This window comes from Caretta caretta, chromosome 5 (genome assembly GCF_965140235.1).
Source record: "Caretta caretta isolate rCarCar2 chromosome 5, rCarCar1.hap1, whole genome shotgun sequence".
In the NCBI taxonomy this organism is placed as follows: domain Eukaryota; kingdom Metazoa; phylum Chordata; order Testudines; family Cheloniidae; genus Caretta; species Caretta caretta.
The window spans coordinates 72,554,144-72,570,636 of NC_134210.1; the positions used below are offsets into that span (position 1 = coordinate 72,554,144).

The window sequence follows — 16,493 nt, forward strand, 5'->3', positions numbered from 1 at the left end:
GTGTTTCTGTGTCTCACAGCAAATCCTTTGTCTTACAGGGCTATAATCCTCAGAGGACATGCTTCGCTTTCATCTTACAATTTTGCTAAGACAGTCAGTCTCAGTTGCTAATTATTGAGGCTAGAGGTTATGAAATACAAAGCACAGTTCAATGGCTTTGTGAAGCTATGACATAGATGCATTCACAGCTTAGAAAGCTTTGACTGATAAAGTGTACTCCATTTCTATATGTAATGCCGTAAACTCTTGCATTAACAGAGGGCACCTCAAAGCAAGCATGATTCAGGCTCACATGAAGCAGAGAGGCAGAATGAAGGTCAAGGAGCAGCAGAAATCAGCATGGCAACTACTGGTAATGGTCAGGTAAAGTAAATATTTATTGGTAACATTTTTAAATATAAAAAATGTCACTCTTATGGGTGTGATCTGGAAATTCTGCTGTATGTAATTGTGCTTCAATGGATTTCTTCAGATGTATTAATTCTGAAAAGGCTGACATTTTTCTTTATTTCTGTTGGGAGGGAAGAAAGCTGTCAAAGCGGTTACAAAGGATATTTTAATGAGATAGAATTTAAATATTCCATAACACAAGACTCTATTTTCTTTTGCTTAAAATGGTTAACACGGATACATTTAAGCAGGGATAAGCCAATAGTTTCGTAGAAAAAATGATTTTTTCCTATTGGTAACTATTTGTGTTTGTTATGATTTAATGATGGAATTTACTCAAAAATTTCAGTTCAGAAATGATCACTGAAAACACCACTATTTAAAAAATTAAGTGACAAGTTTCTCATTACAAATAATTACAAATATTATTGTAATTACAAATAATTCCTGTTTCTTAGTTAAATGCATTACATAAACCTCTGGAACTAAAAATCTCATCAGAGGTAATCTGCATGTGTGCTGAAGGGTTAGGTACATGCACATTTCATATTTGTCATTGCTATTCCTTTAATACTTAAATATATTACTGGGTGAAATTTAGGACTACACTAATTCTTTAAATGCAAATTTCTTTAATATTCATCAAGAGTAAGATAGTTTTCTTTGACTTAATAATTTTATATTTTGATTTATTTTACTGTGCTATAATACCACTTGCTTCATTATCTACAAGTATTGCTCAGACTTTCATTTTAGTAATGCAGGTTCTCATAACCTCAAACAATAATATGACAGTGCAATTCATATGTAAGATTTTTCTGTTTTTTACTTTTTGTTTGTGGAATTATTTCAATCCCTTTTAAAGTATCGTGCACACAGTGATTTGTGAGAAGGATGATGTCTGTGGTATGGCTCAAATATTTCATTAGATTAAACACTAAGCACAGTCCCTAATTTTTCTATTAAGATGTATTTCATCACAGTTTGGAACCCAATTCTCTTTGCTACATCTGAGCAGTTGCCTGAGGCCCCTATTCTAATCCTGATGACAGCATTATTCTAAAGGAGAAAAAAATAGTTCAGTGATGCTTTTGGGCTGAAAGCATAATGTGTTTAAATAATTCATGCATTGTGGCCACATGTTCTTTCTCGTGTGAATGGGAAGTTATTTTGGACAAGAGAGATTTTTTTGGAGGAGGAAGAAAGGGGTGCCTGTCTTGTACCCAGAAAGAATCATATCAGTTAAGGAGTAGCTCTCTTTTTGGGGGGCATAGAATTTGAGCAGTTTGGAGTTAATATCAAGCTACAGGACGAAAATATTATGGCTGTGGGATCTGAATTTGTGCCGCTATGAGACGTAAGGGGATTATTTACTTTTAGTGCAAGGGCAGGGAAAGGAGGCTTAATGGATTGGCCACTAGTGTTTTATTTCTGGGAACCCAGATCAATCCACCATGTACCCTTGAGCAATGAGGATTAAACAGAGTGCAAAAAAAAAAAAAAAATAAACCTAATTGTTTGGGGCTAGCTTGGGGCTAGCTAACAGTAAGCAGTAAGACAAGCAATCTGAATTGAAGATTTGCCCATTGTGGACAGTATTTTTCAGGACTCAGTCATGTTCTCTTCTGTACCTCCTCTGCTCTGCAGTACTGTGCTGACAGCAAAATGAACTTTCCTAAAATCTTGATTTTTTTGCAAGCTGTCTGTAGGATTTTAATGAATTTCACTGCTTTATTAGTAAACTGCATCAAAATACAGGAAAACAATATAAAGGAAGAAAAATAAAGCACAGATGAAACAACAACAAGGGCATGAAAGAATATAATATTAAAAGGAAGGAGTATAAAAGGGGAAATTGCAGGGAAGGATGCTACACAAGAACGGGATTGAAGCAAGGTGGGTGGAGGGAGAGCACGTGAGAATTGGGGAGAGAAAAGAGTCTACCCAAGAAGCATGTAAGTTATCAACTTTGGTCTCTTGCCAGTTTGTCAAATCAGTTACTACCTATTTTTGGTAGTAGTGATTTCAGTTCAGTCTTTAGTGCACCAGTAATAAAGATAATTGGGTTTGATTTGGGCCTCTTGGCAAAGTAGAAGGAGCCAAAAGACTCAGTTATCATGTTAACTACCTCTAAGCTCTGAAGAAAATAGCCTGTCCAGGTCAGGGTTGATATAATTGTTAGGACAGAATGGAAAAATGTGTGCTATTTTTGTCTGCCCCATAACGGGCTTTAATATCTAATGTTTCCAACTTGCCACTTTTTTACCTTCTTGGGTAGAATGCACATATTACAATTAATCAATAGTGTAACATTTTTGGCACATTTTGAATAAAAAAAAAATACACTGCTTGTGTAACCCTTAGATCACAACTTGAAATCAAGTTGAGCGGAAAGAGATGCTGTCAAGATAAAAACAGTATTAATAATTATATCTTAGATTGTTAAAATTGAAAGAATTGTAGAAGTCTACTATACTTTCACTGTTTACAAACTTTCTTTAATTTTTTAATTTCTCTCAGGGAAATAAGGGCTTGTCTATATGGAAAAATTATACTTGTATAAGGAAAGGTGTGAATTTAAACTGCTATAGTTATGCCAGAGTAATTCCTCATGTGGACACTTATTCTAGAATCAGAATGACTTTTTGTGACTTAGTTTATGTAAAATCTAAATTTGGGACAAATTTTACAATGAGATTATGTGACCAAAAGTAGGGTTTGATGGAATTTACAAACTGAGCAGTAGTTATTCTGCTATTCAGTACGTTACTTCACTTTATTCTATTGTACTGTAGAACTGTTTTTATTCACAAACAAATTGTATACCATAGGCAGGGCTGGTCTTGTTAAAACACAGGATTAGGAGTCAAGAGTCTATTCTTGGCTCCATTACGTACTACCTGATCAGTGTTTGATTTCCCTGTTTTTAAAATGAGAATGATACTTCCCTGCCTCACAAGTATATTGTAGGACTTAATTCATTAATATTTGTGAAGCACTTTGAGATTCTTGAATGGAAAGTGTTAAGTTCTAAGTATTATTACTATTTTCATTGTCTAATTGTTTTTCAAAATTGTGTTGTGAACATTTTCTTTCTGTTCGTCCATAAATGGTAGAAATACTAAATTGTTTTTCTTACACTGTATTGGCCATTTATAAAGCACTTCAAGGAAATTGTGGTTTCATTTAAAACAGCTGTTAATTAGGTCTTAGAAAATGTTTTGTTTGGAAAAAATGACCTTGAGTGAATAAAATACTTTGAAAATAATTTATTTTTAAAATAATGCTAATAATTTTATACATTCATTTTTATTTTTTGGACAATCAGTTGCAGGATAGGGTCACCTAGCTAGTGGTCAGATATTCAGAGAAACTGAGCACCATAGCTCCCTGTAATGCCAGTGGAGTGTTGGGTGCTCAGGATCTGTGAAAATCTTTGGTGCACAAATAAGAATTTAGGTAATTAACTTTAGTCACCTATATTAGAAAATTTTGGCCTAAGATCATACTGAAGAACCTCTTAATCTCTGTTTCTAATTTGAATTATCTTTTAAAACTAGTATATTTAAAAAAAAAACCAAAAACCTACAATTAAAACATTTTAAAATTACTCTTGTGCAGGCTTTTAAATGTGACTTAATCTGCAAATTAAACAATAAAATAAAAACAAATAACATGTTTCTTGTAGGATTTGCATCTATGATTCCACCACAGTTAGGTTTTTTTGTTTTTTTTAAAGTTAAGGCCCTTCAAGTACCTTCAAGGGGAACTACACAAAAATGAGGAGGTTAGTGAAACAGAAATTAAAAGGTACAGTACCAAAAGTAAAATCCCTGCAAGCTGCGTGGAAACTTTTTAAAGACACCATAATAGAGGCTCAATTTAAATCAGGGATCTCAAACTCAAAACACCACGAGGGCCACATGAGGACTAGTACATTGGCCTGAGGGCTGCATCACTGACGCCTTTTCATACAAAGATACAAAAGCCCCGCCTCTCTGCCCCACCCCTGCCCCTACTCCACCCCTTCCCCAAAGTCCCCACCCCAACTCCGCCCCTTCCCCAAATCCACGCCCTGGCCCTGCCTCTTCTTCACCTCCTCCCCTGAGTGTGCCACGTCCCCGCTCCTCCCCCTTCCCTCCTGGAAAGTCCTAAGCACCACCAAACGGCTGTTTGGTGGCAGGAAGCGCTGGGAGGTAGGCGGAGGAGCGGGGATGTGGCACGCTCGGGGGGGGGGAGGAGAGCTATGGCGGGCCGAAGGAAATAACTCTTTGGGCTGCGTGTTTGAGACCCCTGACCTAAATGAATACCCCAATTTAAAAAACATAGTAAGAGAAACAAAAAAGAGCTACTGTGGTTAAACAACAAAGTAAAAGAAGCAGTGAGAGGCAAAAAGGCATCCTTTAAAAATTGGAAGATAAATCCTAATGAGGAAAATAGAAAAGAGCATAAACTCTGGCAAATGAAGTGTAAAAATATAATTAGAAAGACCAAAAAAGAATTTGAAGAACAGCTAGCCAAAGACTCCAAAAGTAATAGCAAAATTTTTTTTAAATACGTCAGAAGCAGAAAGCCTGCTAAACAACCAGTGGGGCCACTGGATGATCGGGATGCTAAAGAACACTCAAAGACAATAAGGCCATTGTGGAGAAACTAAATGAATTCTTTGGATCGGTCTTCACTGTTAAGGATGTGAGGGAGATTCCCAAACCTGAGCCAGTCTTTTTGGGTGACAGATCTGAGGAACTGTCCCAAATTGAGATGTCATTAGAGGAGGTTTTGGAACAAATTGATAAACTAAACAGTAATAAGTCTCCAGGACCTGATGGTATTCACCCAAGAGTTCTGAAGGAACTCAAATGTGAAATTGCAGGACTACTAACTGTCATCTGTAACCTATCATTTAAATCAGCTTCTGTACCAAATGACTGGAGGATAGCTAATGTGATGCCAATTTTTAAAAAGGGCTCCAGAGGTGACCCTGGCAACTACAGGCCAGTAAGCCTCATTTCAGTACCAGGCAAATTGGTTGAAACTATCATAAAGAACAAAATTGTCAGACACATAAATTAACATAATTTGTTGGGAAATAGTCATCATGGTTTTTGTAAAGGGAAATCATGCCTCACCAATCTACTAGAATTCTTTGAGGGGGTCAACAAGCATGCAGACAAAGGTGATCCAGTGGATATAGTGTATTTAGATTTTCAGAAAGCCTTTGACAAGGTCCCTCACCAAAGGCTCTTAAGCAAAATAAGCAGTCGTGGGATAAGAGGGAAGGTTCTCTCATAGATTGGTAACTGGCTAAAAGATAGGAAACAAAGGGTAGGAATAAATTATAAGTTTTCAGAATGGAGAGAGGTAAATAGTGGTGTCCCCCAGGGATCTGTACTGGGCCCAATCCTTATTCATAAACAATCTAGAAAAAGGGGTAAACAGTGAGGGGGCAAAATTTGCAGATGATACAAAACTAATCAAGATAGTTAAGTCCCAGGCAGACTGTGAAGAGCTACAAAAGGATCTCACAAAACTTGGTGACTGAGCAACAAAATGGCAGATGAAATTTAATGTTGATCAATGCAAAGTAATGCACATTGGAAAACAAAATCCTAACTATATATATACAATGATGGTACCTAAATTAGCTGTTACCACTCAAGAAAGAGATCTTGGAGTCATTGTGGATAGTTCTCTGAAATCATCCACTCAATGTGCAGCGGCAGTCAAAAAAGCGAACAGAATGTTGGGAATAATCAAGAAAGGGATAGATAATAAGACAAAAAATATCATATTGCCTCTATATAAATCCATGGTACGCCCACACCTTGAATACTGCGTGCAGATGTGGTCGACCCAACTCAAAAAAATATGTATTGGAATTGGCAAAGGTTCAGAAAAGGGCAACAGAAATGATTAGGGGTATAGAGCGGCTTCCGTATGAGGAGAGATTAATAAGACTGGGACTTTTCAGCTTGGAAAAGAGGCAACTAAGGGGGGATATGATAGAGGTCTATAAAATCATGAATGGTATAGAGAAAGTAAATAAGGAAGTGTTGTTTACTCCTTCTCCTAATACAAGAATTAGGGGCCACCAAATGAAATTAATAGGTAGCAGGTTTAAAACAAACACAAGCAAGTATTTTTTCATGCAACGCACTGTCAACCTCTGGAACTCCTTGCCAGAGGGTGTTGTGAAGGCCAGTACTATAACGGGGTTCAAAAGGGAGCTAGATAGATTCGTGGAAGATACATCCATCAATGGCTATTAGCCAGGATGGGCAGTGATGGTGTCCCTAGCCTCTGTTTGCCAGAAGCTGGAATTGGGTGACAGGGCATGGATCACTTGATGATAACCTGTCTGTTCATTGCCTTTGGGGCACCTGCCATTGGCCACGGTCAGAGGACAGGATACTGGGCTTGTTGGACCTTTGGTCTGATCCAGTATGGTCATTCTTATGTACCTATAAATCTTAATTATTATAACAGCCAATTGAGTCTAGTTTAATTTTTAGATGACTAAAGGGTAGAATTAGTTAGATGGGCAGTATACTGGTGTGGTTTTGGTGTAAGGCTATGTCTACACTACAGACCTTAGATATACTACTGCAGCTGTGCCACTGTAAGGTCTCCCATGGGGCCGCTCTATGCTGATGAGAGAGAGCTCTCCCACCAGCATAATTAAACCACACCAATGAGCAGCAGTAGCTATGTTGGTGGGAGAGCATCTCCCGTTGACATAGCTCTGTCTACACCAGCGCTTTTGTTGATGAAACTTATGTCGGTCAGAAGTGTTTTTTTTTTCACACCCCTGGGTGACAAAAGTTTTACCGACAAAAATGCTAGTGCAGACAAAGCCTAAGTCTATATCACAGTACCTACTGTACAAGTATGCATATCTTTGATATCTCTCTCTTCTATTAAACAGATTCTCTTTAGCCACTCTCTCTTGTTTGCTGAGAAGGAGGGGAACCACACGAGAACAGAAAGGCTAAAGAGGCCCTCTAAGAGTATAAAAAACTTGAATTTGATTTGCTATAGTTCTATTAAACGTTTAGCCTAGTGGTGGGGTTTGGGTTTAAGATTTTCAGTTCCTTATTCTAGTTTTAAATACCAGTTTTTCAAAAATAATTATTTAGTAGTAGTTTCAGTAAAAATTCAGTTGTAAAGTTAATATTCACTGTGGAATATCTGTATCTATATGAATAGCCATAATTTTAAAACGCCACTAAAAATAGCCTTATCTTAAAACAATAAAATTGTGATTATTGTCCTTTGATCTTATTAATGACATCTGATGCTGACTGGTTATGTTAACATTTTTTCTGGTGATACAGAAGCAAATTGCAATAACTATCCAAGATCTCTACCTCCTGACTTCCAGGCTAGCAGAGATCTGAGATTTCTGCAGAGGCAGAATATTCAGCCGCAGAGGAGCAAGAGTGTCTAACGTCTCTCTGCTGTGACTCTTGCGGTCAGTATAAGAGTTCCTTTGATGAATTGCAAGAAAAGCATTTCTGCCTTAGGGAGAAGGAGCACTAAAACTACTGGGGGAGGTTTCTAGAGGCCTAGAAAAGCATGAGAGAATTTAATCTTTTAACTTTTGGAAGAACTAGAAGTTTTTGTGTTTTGCTGCTGGCCTGAATGGAGACGCTGCATAATTTTGGATGCGTCATCCCCTTACTATGTCCCATTAGTAATGTGTTACCAGAGCTACAGGTGAAAGGATGGGAAGCTCCTTGGAAGTCTCCTGCCTTTGCTCTTTTGTAGATAGCTTCTATGGGAAAAGCTCAAGTAGTAGAGGGCTGCAGGCCCATGCACCAACTCAGCTAAAATTCTCTGCTGCTGTGGCACTCGGCTCAGTCGTGAGATAACATGTAGTCCAACTCAATAGAGCTACTCTTTGATGCCCCAAACAGCATGTAACCTTCCATTAAGTGAATGAGAAGGGAGCTATCAGGGATCAGAAGCAAACAACTAGAATGAACTTTTAAAAATTATACACAGAAAGCCAAAAAAGAAAAAAATGTACATAATAAAAAGATAGGACAAGGAGGAGAAAAGAGAAGAGTAAAGAACAGGAAAGAGACAAAGGGGACAAAAAAAGTAATGGTGACAACTGTGTCAAGATATAGACTAAGGGGGTACCCATTCACAATTTTTTTCAAGAGGGTCTCCAGTAAATAAAAAGGTTAAAAAACACAATTAACCTCTTTTCGCTCGACAGACCAGAACTGTATCATCCACAGATTTGGCTTGTTGGTGACACTGTCTAGCAGCTTTTCTTTTTGACACACAGAATCTCTTTCTTTGTCAGTTTTTGAATGACTAGTTGTATTCTGAAGTGGTTGAGTTTTTCGACTGTGGGGTTGTGAGAAGCAGGGTCCGGATCTGTAATATCACTGATGGAGAATTCCTACTTGTTCTGTATAAAATGACCTAAAAGCAGAGTCTGGTTTGTTGTCCCTTGTTCTTGCTTTTATCTACTGCTGCTTGTCGTTGTTGTTGTTGTTTGTTTCAGTTCTCCTTTCTCCTAATAAAAGTAGTTATTTTAAAACTCACTCAATAATTAGAACTAATTTTGTAGGAATATAGAACTGCTTTGAGAGAGAATTAAGGGACTAATGAGTAATAAGCCATCTTTGTGAATTTTATTTAAGTAATTTCCAAATTGTATTGCAGATATATATTACTAAAACACAGGGTGACAAATTATGGTTGCAAACATGACTAAATGGTCAAATGCTGAAACTAAAATAGTCAACAGTTGGCCCTTCAGTAAAAGACTTTTGGATGCTACCTAATTGTTCTTTAAACTTGTAGGGTTCAACTGCTCGAATGGACCATGAAACAGCCAGTGTTATGAGTACCTATTCCGTTCCTCGAAGACTGACAAGTCATCTGGGTACCAAGGTAACCGAAGATTACAAACCACAGGTCGCTAACACTACGTTTTTACTAATACAATAACTTCATTGTTTCTACCAGTTTCTATTATATTCACTGAATGATCTTTCCACATTTACTAATTTCATGGAATTAAATTTTTTTAAATAGTTTTTCTCAGGCTTTTAAAAGTATGCATTAAAAATCCTTCAATTTTAGAAGAAAATATGAATTCCCATTGGTAAAATTATTTGTAATGAATAAAATTTGATTGCAGGAAATTGCTGGAGCACCTTAAAACCTTGTATTGTTACTAGATGATCGGTGAAAATGAACCCATTCTAAAGACCAAGTTTTTGGTATTTGAAATGCTCATACAAGACTGAATTCTTGAAATAGATGTCATTATTAAGAAACTTTTAAAAATGTGACCTGAGTCATTGATGCTGCTAAATCAACATTGTGTCACTACAGTTACAGTATGTGAAAGAAAAGTCTTATTTGTCTAAAGAGGTGTTAAATTAAAGGAAACTGGGAATTTAGCATTGCAGTAAAATTTCCTAATCTCACTTCCATTTGAAATGGAAAAATAGGTTCAAGTGGACCGCATTTTGTGCCAAGAGTAGATTTCCAGCATGCATTTGTTCTTCATAGCAGGTACATGGGACACATCAATGCAAAGACTTTAAGGAGTTCTTTTTTGTGAACTGTGTGTTGGGCACAAAACCACTTTCTGTATTAAATATTCCTTAATTAAAAGTGCGAAAATTTATAACAATACTATCAATCACACAATTTGTGTACCAAAGAGGTACCAAAGATATATTGATTACATCAAACATTTAATTGTTTTTACAGAGTATGATATTAGAAATTTTAAGTGCAATCTATACAAAATATATTTTTTAAAAGGTGGGATAGGAAAAGTGGAGAAGGCTTGAATCCTTCAATTTTCTTTCTAGTGTAGATAGAAATTGCTTCCATATCAGCAGGATCCTCGGCACCAACTTCTCCTCTGCCCCATCGGTGCTCGATCCCCCCCACCGACCCCCTCTCGCCCTGCTCCAATTCCACTCCCTTCCCCCCAAGTGCCTGCCCTGCCTCTTTACTGCCTCCTCCCCCTCCCTCCCAGAAAGCCCTAAGTGCCACCAAACAGCTGTTAGGTGGTGGGTGGGAAGCACTGGGAGGGGGGCAGAAGCAGGGACACAGTGCACTCAGGGGAGGAGGAGGGGGTGGGGGCAGGGGGAGCTTGGCTGCACCTGGAGCACCCACTAATTTTTCCCTATGGGTGCTCCAGCCCTGCAGCATCCACAGAGTTGGTGCCTATGAGCAGGACTAAAAATACTAGTTTAGCAATATCTGAAGAAGACTCAATGTCTGAGCCTTGTTCAAGAGACACAATGTGTCACCAGTAGGATTTTGGGACATCAAATGTCTCAGTACTCAATACTTGAATTTTATGTGGTTGATTCTTTAAAATAAATAAAATCATCTAGAGATGGGAGATTTTCCCAAAATGAATCCATAGTATGTCAGGGACATGGTTTCAGAGGAGTTCTGCAGAGAACCTTACAACATTCATATGCCCATGAATACATGATCATTTGTTTTATGCAGTTATTGTAGACTATGCTGTCCACTAAGTAAACTGTGCTAATAGCAGATCCCTGTCCATGAGAGCTTACAGTCTAGAGCAGTGGTTCTCAACCTGCTGCCCAATCAGCACAGAGCTGCAGCCCATGTGACATCCTCAGGGCCATACAGGTAGTATTGGATGCGGCCCACATAACACATTGTGGGTCGCATATGTGGCCCACAATGGTAAATAGGTTGAGACCCACTGGTCTAGAGGCACTAGACCAGTGGTGGGCAACCTGCGGCCCATGGGCCACGCATGGCCCATTAGGGTAATATGCTGGCAGCCTGCGAGACAGTTTGTTTACATTGACCATCCACAGGCATGGACCGTCCACAGGTTCGCTATTCCCAGCCAACGGGTGCTGCGGGAAGTGGCGCGGACCTCAGGGACGTGCAGCCCGCTGCTTCCTGCAGCTCCCATTAGCCGGGAACAGTGAACCGTGGCCACTGGGAGCTGCGGGTGGCCATGCCTGTGGACGGTCAGTGTACACAAACTGTCTCGTGGGCTGCCAGCAGATTACCCTGATAGGCCATGTGCAGCCCATGGGCTGCAGGTTGCCCACTACTACACTAGACTGTACAAACTTACATAATCCTTTTCTCCTAGACCATGGTCACTAGTAGACCTAGTCTCTGAGGTAGACAGTAAGGGCTTGTGTACAAGGGAAGTTAGTGCACAGCAAGTTAGGGTGTGAATTTACAGCACATTAACTACTACACACTAATTCCCTAGGTGGACACTTACTGCACAGTAAAGTGCTGAGTAAGTTAATGTAGACTAGCTAGTGTGCTGTAAATTCACACCTTAGCTTGCTGTGTACTAACCTCTCTGTGTAGACAAGCTTTAAAGCTGCTCCCTCAGGGGTCTGCCCAGAGGCATACATTAAGTAGATAGCTTTCATTCTCTTTTGAGAGTACAAGTGTGCCAGCTCCATAACATATTTGACTGTTCCCAGTCCAGGAAGTGAGGCTCTCTAAACCTCATTTCTCAGGCACATGCCATTGTAGTGTCACAAAGCTGGCTCACGGGCTCTGTCAGGTTTTGATTCTATCTTTTTTACATTTAATATTAAATAGTTTGTGGATCCATATGATCATATAACTTTACAATGTTTAATACTTCTACTTTTTCAGCAATTTCATTGATTATCCTAGTGTTCATAAAATATGTGATTTTCTGAATACTCAGTCTAGTAAATTACCTAGATGCACTCAAACTTTTAAATCTTGTACAACACAGTGATGTTAGATTTTCTCATGTATGTCATAGGATATTTTGTTGAACTTGTGACCATTTGCAGCAATTTAGCTAGGATTAGAGAATCTTATCTAACTTAGTATTTGGCAAATCTGATTTCTTGTCTAGCTGGTACATACGGGAGGTATCACTCTGCAGAGACTCATCAACTGCTTCTTCCGTGTCCCAACTGGGTAGCCCGCTTATGAGTAGCTTCTCAAACCATGGGTTTTTAATATTTTTATGTGACTGCCTCAAGAATCCCTCCTAAATTAATACTTAGATGTGAAATCCACGAGGGTGTTCTGAATTTGGTATCCCAGTAATATGTATATTTGTACTTTAATAGGGTCAGTTTCACAAAGCTGAAAACTATTATGAACCAGATCATCTGGGAGAAAGAATTTAATCAGAAAAATGTGAATGATAATTGGGACTCATTTAAGAACACCTTACTAGATGCCCCAAAAACCACAATTGAAGAAGAAGGCTGTGCTGGTTTGAAAACCAACCTGGTTTAGAGGGGAAGTGAAAGCAGCTGTAAACAAAAAACCCCATTTTAATTATATAACAAATAGAAGAAAGGGGAAGTTGACAGCAATGAATATAAATAAGAAGTTAGGAACTATAGAAAATTGATAAGTGAAGCCAAGGAACACAAGGAGAAATCTATGGCCAGCAGAGTTAAAGATGCTAAGAAGGAGTTTTTTAAATGTATTAGGAATACAAAGAATCCTGACAATGATATCAGTCCATTACTAGATGGAAATGGTAGAATTATCAATAATAATGCAGAAAAGGCAGAAGTGTTCAATAAATATTTCTGTTCTATATTTAGGGAAGAAACAGTTGATGTAGTCTCTCCATATTATGATTATTACACTCTTTCCATTCCACTAGTATCTCTGGAGGTTGATAAACAGAAACTACTAAAGTTAGACATTTTTAAATCAGCAGGTTCAGATAACTTGAATCTAAGAGTTTAAAAGAGTTGGCTGGGGAGCTCACTGGACAATTAATGTTGATTTTTCAGTAAGTCTTGACACGTTGGGGAAGGTCCAGAAAACTGGGAAAAAAGCTAACGTTTGTGTTAATTTTTAAAAAGGGTAAATGGGACAACCTCAGTAATTATAGACCTATCAGCCTGAGATTGATCCTGTTTAAGTTAATGGAGCAGCTGATATGGGAGTCACTTAATAACATGGAGCAGTGGCTGCTGTAGCTGTCCCAGGGGCCACCTGAGCAGCTGGCCCCGGGGTCAGCCACACTGGCACCTGCAGAAGTCACAAAGGTCGCGGAAAGTCACAGAATCTGTGACAGACACAGAGCCCTATCCATCACTGACCATTTTAAAATCAAGATTAGATATTTTTCCAAAAGATCTGTCCTAGGAGTTATTTTGAGGAAGTTCTATGGTCTGTGCTGTACAGGTCAGACTAGGTGATCATAGTGGGCTCTTCTGGCCTTGGAAACTATGGATCTATAAGCATATTTAACTTTCACTCTAGCAAATTATTTGTCATTGGAGAGCAGCCTTTAAATGAAAGTATTATTCATGTAGATAAATTTCTCTTCGAAAGAAAAAGAATTCATAGTAGACATATCCTGGCTTGTTCAGGCTAAAACATTATTGGGTAGCACGTTTTCATTAATATGCTATTGTTTTAATCCTATAGTACAATGAAAATCCAGAACTGTTCATTAGAGGACTAGATGAACAAAAATATAGATCCCATTTCATTCACATTACTATCAAGTGGATTCATTATATGTTGTTCATGTTATAAACACCAAAGAACCAGTAATAATTATGCAATTATTTTTTAAATGATACTGATTGTTGCACAATGGGGGGGAGAGATTTTTCCCTTGCTTTTATATATCATCCATCACTTCATTTCAATTTGATGCATCTTTTTTTAGAAAATGTAACCGTATTTTTAAAATCATTTGGCCTACAGGTGGAAATGGTGTATTCTTTGTTGTCAATGCTTGGTACTCATGATAAGGATGACATGTCACGAACTTTGCTAGCTATGTCTAGCTCCCAAGACAGCTGCATAGCCATGCGTCAGTCTGGATGTCTTCCTCTCCTCATCCAGCTATTACATGGCAACGATAAAGACTCTGTGTTATTAGGAAACTCTCGGGGCAGTAAGGAGGCCCGTGCCAGAGCCAGTGCAGCGCTGCATAACATCATTCACTCACAGCCTGATGATAAGCGAGGCAGGCGGGAAATCCGTGTTCTCCATCTTTTGGAACAGATCCGAGCTTACTGTGAAACATGTTGGGAATGGCAGGAGGTACATGAACAAGGCATGGACCAAGACAAAAATCCAAGTATGTCTGTCATAATGCTTTAAAAATGGCTAACAATATATTATACAAAAATTTTAAAACCGTAAGTTCCATTTTAAGCTGAATTTTTGGTATGGTAGAAATATACGTGAATTAAGGATCTTTTTTCGTATGAAATTTTTTTAAACAAAAGTCAAAGTAATATCTGAAAACCGAATGTCTCATGTGTAATACGTACTGTCTGTAAATGCTCTGTGGAAGACTGACCTTTAAATCCTAGACTTTGCATCTCATAAAACGTATAATCCTGGTAATTTTTTTTGTGTACGCTATACAAATTTGTATTCATGCTCACTGCTATTTTGTCTTTCTTTAATGTATGTTCTGAACACTGTGGTACACAAAAGTCTGTTGTTTTTTTCAACCTACCTTTTTCTCATCCTGTCTTGATGGGGTAGTTGTTGGGGAGGTTAAGGTAGGCACAAAAAGAGGAATCTTGTTCCAATCAATTCAGTATAATCCAAACAACTATTAAAACCACAATTTGATATTTGTTTGATGTTTCTGACATACAGTCACAGCCTCTTCAATGTAAAATAAAGTTTTTTCAGATCGGTTTGAAAATTTATGTAACTCTTTAACTTCCCTAATTGCATTTCTGATTTGGGGGAAAATTACAAAAACAGGCCCTGATCCTCTAATATGTTCTATATTGGTGGTTCTTCGTGCCCACAGAGAGTACCACTGAAATCAGTGGGATTGGCATGGGTGCAGGATGCAATCTGATCTAACTACAGGGATCAGCCTGCAGAATCAGAGCCCATGATGACATCCTAACACAATCTGTGGCCTAGACAAAATCTGGTACAAAAATGTTGAGAACTACAAATGCTTCCTAGTGTGAGATAATGCTGATTACCCTTCAGAAGGAAGGAACAAGACAATTTTATTTTTGATATTGCATTATTAAACACAACCAGAAAACCTTATCTATCCCACTCTCTACACTCCAAAGCCATTATCAAGATAATTAGGAAATTAAATTAATCAGCATTAAAATTTGTCTCTTGTATGTCTGAGAGTATGGAAATGGTTTTTGTTAGAATGCTCAGTGACTTTTGTCTTCTCTTGCATTTTCTCAGAGATCCAGATCCTGAAAAAGTGATCTAAATATTTACCTTAAACTTTGAATCTCTTGGTAAGGCTTATTATTTTGACAATGCCCTTGTAAAAGACCAAGTCAGTATTAATTGTTGCCTTTTTTGGGGGACAGGGCCAGCTCCAGTTGAACATCAGATCTGTCCTGCAGTGTGTGTTCTGATGAAACTTTCATTTGATGAAGAACACAGGCACGCGATGAATGAGCTTGGTAAGATGAAATATTTTTCTCTATACAGCTGTTGAGAAGTTTGATAGAAGTTTTAACATTCCTTTGTTGTACACTTAATAGAAATCCAGTAGGTTTCTCTGTCACCAGTTCAGATCCGATCAGTCATTGCTCAATACTTCTGCAAATCTGGCCCCTGATGCCTTAATTTTAGGCACCCAGAAAATGAGTACAGTTAGTGCTCACCTTCACAAATTTGATTTCAATGACTTACCCAGCATAACATGGGAACTCTGTGACTGAGGCAGGGATAGAATTCAGTTTTCCAGGGTGGCATTCAACTGCTTTAACCATGAGACCATCTTTTCTCTTCCTGCAGTCCTCTGCCTCATTCACTATTCACCTTCCAGCTTCTGCAACACATGAGGCAAGGCCCTGCAGGTAATAGCTTCCTTCACTAGACAACCCTGATTCATTTCTAGAGCATGGTTCATCTTGTGCACAGAATGAGCCAGGGATCCAGTGGGAAAATGGTTGTAAAGATCATATGATAATACACATGAACAAGGGGGCTGAATTAGGGTTGCAGAAGTTAGGAATTCTGGCATTTGCTGACTTTTGAATGCTTGACTTTGCAAGTTTAACATTCTTTTAATGTCGTTTTATGTGTAATTTCCTACATTTAAAAAAAAAACTTATTGAAACAAGAAGACCCATCAT

General features: G+C 38.3%; 1 protein-coding gene across 8 annotated transcripts in view; it reads left to right on the forward strand.

Annotated features, from left to right (window-relative positions):
* The window catches only part of APC (APC regulator of Wnt signaling pathway), a 202,977-nt gene that overhangs the window by 157,503 nt on the left and 28,981 nt on the right, over positions 1–16,493 (forward strand). For 7 of the 8 annotated variants that reach the window (XM_048849761.2, XM_048849763.2, XM_048849769.2 and 4 more), the window contains 4 exons: positions 259–363; positions 9,211–9,324; positions 14,110–14,488; positions 15,720–15,815. In XM_048849761.2, coding sequence (XP_048705718.1) covers positions 259–363; positions 9,211–9,324; positions 14,110–14,488; positions 15,720–15,815 — 694 coding nt within the window. The remainder of the gene's footprint in view (positions 1–258; positions 364–9,210; positions 9,325–14,109; positions 14,489–15,719; positions 15,816–16,493) is intronic. The other variant, XM_075128607.1, reaches the window with a different exon arrangement.